This window comes from Propithecus coquereli, unplaced genomic scaffold (genome assembly GCF_000956105.1).
Source record: "Propithecus coquereli isolate 6110/MARCELLA unplaced genomic scaffold, Pcoq_1.0 Scaffold3, whole genome shotgun sequence".
Classification (NCBI taxonomy): Eukaryota; Metazoa; Chordata; class Mammalia; order Primates; family Indriidae; genus Propithecus; species Propithecus coquereli.
In genome coordinates, this window is record NW_012148618.1 from 14,029,898 (window position 1) to 14,037,185 (window position 7,288).

The 7,288-nt window shown below is 33.7% G+C and overlaps 1 protein-coding gene across 1 annotated transcript in view; it reads right to left on the reverse strand.

Moving 5' to 3' along the window:
- UBR1 (ubiquitin protein ligase E3 component n-recognin 1) overlaps positions 1–7,288 on the reverse strand; it is a 129,605-nt gene that overhangs the window by 70,307 nt on the left and 52,010 nt on the right. The window contains exons 14-18 of the mRNA XM_012649137.1: positions 3,902–4,082; positions 1,762–1,823; positions 1,370–1,480; positions 546–611; positions 202–303 (exon numbers count right to left, since the gene is read on the reverse strand). Of these exons, the coding sequence (XP_012504591.1) occupies positions 202–303; positions 546–611; positions 1,370–1,480; positions 1,762–1,823; positions 3,902–4,082 (522 nt within the window). The remainder of the gene's footprint in view (positions 1–201; positions 304–545; positions 612–1,369; positions 1,481–1,761; positions 1,824–3,901; positions 4,083–7,288) is intronic.

Consider the following 7,288-nt stretch of genomic DNA (forward strand, 5'->3'; position numbering starts at 1 on the left):
TGTTTATTTTTCTCTTTGTTAATCTATATATTCTAATTTTTCTAGAGTAAAAAGATTATATGTGTGTGTATATATTAATATATGCAAGCTACATGTGATTTATGGATGTATAATTAAGAAACAAACTTTTAAAATATGACTAAAATAGTAACAATAATATTTCCTTTAGAATTAATTCACATATCAGTTTCTGCTGCTTACCTGGTCTTTTGTAGATATGGTCTTGCTAAAAGCATCAGCAAGTTCATACCTCTGAAGTACCAGTAACAAGAACTTGTTGGGATCCATTAGAGATGCACCAATCTGTGAAAGAAATTCATCATCTTATTTCTTGTGTATTAAATGGAGAAACATTTTGTCCCTTGTAGGATTGTCATAAAATGATAAAGTAAGTTTGCAGAAGATAATTTAGTAGGCCCTTCAATTTTTATGATGTCATGTTCACAGAATGGTGAGGAAAATTTAAATTGAAAATAATTACAGTATCTTCTTTTATGACAAGGAATATAAGAGGATTAAATATCATAAACAATTTAAATAGGTACCTGAAGCATGATGATATCTTTATCATACATTTCTTCTCTGCACTTAACATCTTGGTAATAAAACACCTATAAAATAGAAGGTAGAACAGATACTAAAAGAATTATTTTGTTTCAAGCAAAATTTCCAACAAAACCTATTCTTAAAATTTTCTCTAATCTAGAAACCCCTAGAAATCCTTAGTGGCAAAAAAATATGTTGTAAATCTATGAATCATTTTAAGGGAATTGTGAGGATGAAGTGAAGAAATATGGCATGAAAACACTTCAGAGTTAAAAATGCTCTATATTAGTTATTATTCTCAATATGTGTAACAAAATAATTTATTTCCCCCAAGTTTAAAATATCTACTTCAATAAAAGTAAACCAATTTCTATGCTCAATCATTAACACCACTTCTCTTCCAAGCAGTAACTTTAAAAGTCCTACTTCCCCACCTTTTAGGAAAAGCACTTCTCCATATTTGCTGTAAAACAGAAGGAAAAATTATACAGTGGCCTTTGATTAAGACAAATGGTGGGAAGACTAAAGGCCTCTAAGTAAGGTAATCTTCAGAAAAGAGCTATGCTAATGGGGAGGCTTCTGGTGGTACTACTGGCTTTCACCTAAGCACGCTAGCTTCTTATAATTCAAATGGAATAAATGGTAAATAGGTTAAAAGGAGAAATGTCTATATGGCCCCTAGAACTTTCATTTCTAAGAATTTATACAAGAGAATAGAAGAAAATACTCAGCAAAATCTAGGGATATAAGGTAAAACTATATAAAAGAAAAAAAATCATAAAATGAACACATTCACAAATGGGTATATTAGACCCTGCCATACCTGGCTAATGAGAGAGAGCCCATTTCTTCGCCACATCTCAGCAACAACCTGGGCAACCAATACCAGACAACGCAATGGATATTCCACCAGTACCTCTATTTGAAAGTCCTCCTGAAACAGAGTGAGGTCAATTTCATTATTTCTCACAAGGACTGGATGTGTTTTAAGGTTATGACACTACATATTCACCAGCTGTCTCATCTATAAAACAGAAGGACTTGAGGTAGATGACTTCTAAGTCCCTGTGATTCAGATTTCAATGTACTATACATAGATGTAAAATTACTAAATAAGAATTACTCAGGTGGATTTCAAAATATCTTTCTTCCCATCAACTAAGAGGTGTATAGAAATAGAACATAAGCAAATCAGTAACTAGTAGAGTCACTTACAAGAGGCACAAATTCATGCAGTCTTGAAACAGCACCCAGCCTACTTAAACGCACGTGAAGACCTAAAATTAAAAAGAAAAAGAGAAAAAAAAGCAATTAAACCCATTCAGTTTGCTGACTAGTTAACTCATCAAGTTTGAAAAGTCATGTGATTTAAATGTACGTTTACTGAGTTCAGAAATGATACTCTAGAATGCAGACTTTTGATTTCTAATTTCGAAACAATATTACTAATACACTTAAAGTCCTACACTGTAAAAGGTGTACTCAGACCTTATATAAAAATAATATGCTGTCTCTCACAATATGTTTAGTCTGCTCTTAACCAAGCATCAAAAAAGTGAAAATTAATCTAAGTATTTTTAAAATACTTTAAAATAAAAATAGAAGAATATAAAATTACATGACTTCAATTATACCATATACAAACATTAACTTAAAATGGATCAAAGACCTAAACAAAGGTGCTAAAACTATAAAACTCTTAAAAGAAAACATAGGGAAAAGGTTTCATAACATTGGATTTGATATGGCTTTTGGATATGACACCAAAAATACAGGCAACAAAAGAAAAAATAGATAAACTGTATTATATCAAAAACTCTTGTGTATCAAAGGACACTATCGACAGGGTAAAAGGGCAACCCTCAGATGGGAAAAAATATCTGAAAATCATATATCTGAAAAGCAATTCTGTCCAGAATATATAAAGAACTACAACTGAACAGTAAAAAAAAACTCCATTAAAAAATGGGCAAAGCATTTGAATAGACATTTTTCCAAAGAAGATATACAAACAGCCAATAAGCATATGAAAAGATGTTCAAAACCACTAATCATTGAGGAAATGCAAATCAAAACCACAATAAGATACCACTTGACACCCATTAGAACAGTTATTGTCAAAAAATCAGAAAATATTAATAACAAGTATTGGCACAACAAGTGTTGGCAAGGATGCAGAGAAACTGGAATTCTTGTGCACTGCTGGTGGAAATGTAAAATGGTGTAGCCACTATATAAAACAATATGGTACGGTAGTTCCTCAAAAAATTAAACAAAGAATTCCCACAGATCCTGAAATTCCACATCTGAGTATATACCCAAAAAAACTGAAAGGAGGACTTGAACAGATATTTGTATGTTCATGTTCATAACAGCATTTTTCACAATACCCAAAAGGTAGAAGCAATCCAAGTGTCCATCAATGAATGAATGGATGAACAAAATGTGGTATATACATACAATGGAGTATTATTCAGCCTTAAAAAGGAAGGAAATTCTAAGGCATACTGCAACATAAACCTTGAGGACATTTTGCTAAGTGAAATAAGTCAGTCAATAAAAGGACATACTATCTGTATGTTTCTACTTATACCAGGTACCTAGAGCAGTCAAATTCACAGAGACAGAAAGTTAAGAGTGGTGGTTGCCAGGGACTGTGGGGAGGAGGAAACAGGGAGCTGTTATTCAATAATAATATTATAATATTTTATTTTGGAAGTTTCATTTTTGAAAGATGAAAAAGTACTAGAGATGGATGGTGTTGAAGGTTGCATAACAATGTGAATGTGTTTAATGCCACTGAACTGTACACTTAAAAATGATTAAAATGGTGAATTTTGTTACGTATATTTTACAACAATTAAAAATATAAAAATATACACCTCAATAAAGTTGTTAAAAAAGAAAAAATGTGACAGATGAAGGGCCAATTTACATGGAATGCAAATTAAAGATTTGCATTAAAGAAAATCTATGATTTCTTCCTTTTGGTAGCAAAGGAACAATGATACAGACAATACACTAGTGAAACTGGGCAGAGAGGAGGGGATTAAAAACCAGTAACAAGATTTTATATTTAAATTTGGGTGGGAAATGAGTTACCATGTTAGTCCTTAAGTGTATACTATAAGGATATATAAGCTGACCCAGATAAAACAAGGTCCAGGTAAACAAGCATCCTTACATAGATGTTCTGGCTATAGTTCCTTGAAGGAAGTGACAGCCCTTAACTGTGGTATCTGACCTAAGTTATGTCTGTACATACCGAGCACAAAATAGAAATTATTCTACTACTTTGAATATCTAGAAAACAGAGCTAACGAAAACATGCAATAAGCAAAAAACAAACACTCACCAGCAAGAGTCCTAGACAGTGGCAGATGTATGCTTACAAGATCCTCAGATACTCTGTAGGACTTAGTTTCCAAAGTATGACCACACAATTGCACTACTGTCTTGCTACCACATATGAAACTTGTACTGCACCTCATCACAGCTTTGTGACATTCTTTATAAGCCACAAGTAAGAGTTCTTCCTAAAAGGAAAATAAAAATTCAAGTAAATTGACAAGTTGTCTACTTTACTACTCATCATTCAATAAACATTTACTAAATATGAGTGCAAAATTGTTCTATATATTACTAGGGCCATCTCCACTGGATCTGCAAACCAGTAGGAAATATAAGATATATACATATATACTTAGACAATCAAAGTGAAAAATTGTAAGTACCATGTCAATGGTACAAACTGATTGCTCTTAGAGGGCAAAAACAAAGAATCTTTGGGGAGAGATGCTTGTGAAAGCACCTTTAGGCACTAAAATAATAGTAAAATTTAAGTATGGGGAAAGATGAAAAGGTAGCCTTCTAAGCAGAAATATGGAATAAACCCCAAAATAAGGGAAAACAGGACTTCTGTTCAGGCAATAGAGAGGATTAAAAACTAGATAAATCAAAGGATTTATGGATGGAATTTGAACTGAAAATATGCCTTGGCATTGTCATGTGAATACACTGATAGCATCTGAAAGGTAACAATGTAGTCAACACACTGCTTCAAGAATTAATGTGTATCACTGCCAAATGTGGTGGCTAGCTTTGGGGGGCCGAAGTGGGAGGATCACTTTGAGGCCAGGAGTTCAAGACCAGCCTAGGCAACATAGCGAGACCCCATCTCTATAAAAAAATTTAAAAATTAGCTGGGTGTGGTGGTGTATGCCTGTAGTCCTAGATACTCAGGATGCTGAGGCAGCAGGATCACTTGAGCCCAGGAGTTTGAGGGTGCAGTGAGCTATGATACCACTGTACTCCAGCCTGGGCAACATAGTGAGACCCTGTCTCTACCAAAAATAAAAAAAATTTTAAAAATTAAAAAGTAATTAATTTGTATCACCAAAGATAGATCAGAGAGGATGAAGTTAGGACACAAGGAAACCAATAGGAAAATTATACTATAAAGGTGTAAGGTAATAAGGATTTGAACTAGGGTGAGACAGTCATGATAGAAAAAAATTGAACACATAGAAAATAAGTTAAGATTATAAAATAACTTTGGGCCAAAGAAGAATCAAATCCAGGTGAGTATGGCACTAAGACAGAAGAGTCAAAGGTAAATTTCTTACAACAGTGTTTCTTACACTGATTTTATCTTGAAAAGGGAACTCCATGGTCAAATAGATTTGGGGGGACATCCTTCTTAGAAATTAGCATAATGACTAATTAAAGGGTTTTAGAAGTGTAGTAGCTTAAAAAAAAACCCTCTTTGATTTTTTTCAACCTAATTGTCATTTCCCAATCTTACATGAACTCAGAACTTTTTTCCCCTGTCAAAGCATCTGTTAATATTGAACACACAGAATACAGTGGCTCTGAGATTTCCCATATGGATGAATATATTAACAGTAGTGTCATTAACAGAAGAAGGGAAGATAAGAAAATGCAAGTTGGAAACAAAAGGAAATGATAACAAATCAATTTAAAATATTCTGAGTTAGAAATATAAGTGTAAGTAAGAACTGAGGAGGAATGTCTGGCACACAAACAGAAGTGATACTATAGCTTAGGAGAGTCATTCCTATGAGGTTTTAATTAAATGGTAGAAATAAAAGAGAAAAGAATACAATATACACACACATACATGCAAAGTAAAAAATCATAAGTACCATGTAAATGATACAAACTAATTGCCCTAAGAGGACAACGAAAAGAATCACAAACAACTAGAAAGAAATATTTGTGAAAACATTTTTCCGTAACAGAAGAGAAGAGAATATTGGGGGATGTCTTGTTTAGCAGGCAAAAGGTATTGCAAAAAGGCAATCATTGATTGAAATGGGTAATTGATAATGGAAATACTAGGATAATACAGGTTTATGAAAATCATAGGAAAGAACGTTTTAAGAAGATTAAGGTATTCAACAGAATACAATGCTACAGACAATTCAAGGAAGATGGAGACTAAGAAAGGACTTCTAAATTTGGCTACTAAATGGATCCTTTGAGATTTTTTCTAAATGTAGTTCTCGTCAATTAGTAAGGGCTGATTCCAGACTCTAAGAAAGTATTAGGCACTAAAGAGTGAAGATATTAAATGCAGATGACTTCAGAAGGTTTCAGAAATGTCAAGATGAAAAATACATACTTTAATCCCATCTCCAGACAATTGTGCATACCCTCCATAAGGATAAGGGAAGCCAAAAAATATGTGCTGTACTTGCTGGACAATATTTCCTGTGCTTATTGTTCTACAAAGCTACTGTGCTAAAGTCTGTTGTGTCTGTGAGTATGACAGCCCCTCTGAACCTGTGACCAATCGCTAGTAGTAGAAGGCAAGGAGAGAAAAGACAGAACCTAGTTTACAGAGGTAGCAAAGACAAGTAGGGTACTTTTATTATTGTTGTTTTTAAAGATAGGAGAGTCCTGTATGTTTACAGGCAGTTGAGTAAAAGAGGAGGAAACAAAAGTGGAGACAACTGAGGAAGCAAACTCCAGAAAAAAGTAATATAAGTTGGGACCTAGAGCCTAGGAAGAGGTATTACTTTTATTTCTTTTAGTTTCTTTTTTTCAATTGCTCCTATTCAAGAAGAGGCATTACTTTTAGAAGAAAAGGAGACAAAAAGGAGGAGACCAACAGTGAAGACACAGAAAAATTTAGTGAATAGATTATGATGACAGCTACTGATAAACTGGAAAAGATGAAGGAAATTTGACTGAGACAATGTCAATTTTTTGAGAAAAATAAATAAATGAGGTCATTTTCCTTTAAGGGAATCTGGGATAGGATTGTGTGTTTCAAGAAAGTTATGGTCCACAATTGCTGCTTAAGGAAAAACAGTTCTATATTTTGAAATTCATTTTCTTAATTGTTTAACACATATAACAAAGCTCTTAATTGACTAAATATCCACTCCATTCTTGGAATATTTAAAACTCTCTGTGGGGCCAGGCATGTTGGCTCATGCCTATAATCATAGCACCTTTGGGAGGTTGAGAAGGGAGGATCACTTGAGTTTGAGACCAGCCTGGACAACATAGCAAAACCCCTTTTCTACAAAAAAATTTTTTTTAATTAAGTGGTAGAAATAAAATATTCTTCAGCATGGTGGCTTACACATGTAGTCCCAACTACTTGGGAGGATGAGGCAGGAAGATTGCTTGAGCCCAGGAGTTTGAGATTACAGTGAGCTATGATCATATCACTGTATTCCAGCCTAGGTGACAGAGTGGGATCCTGTCTTCA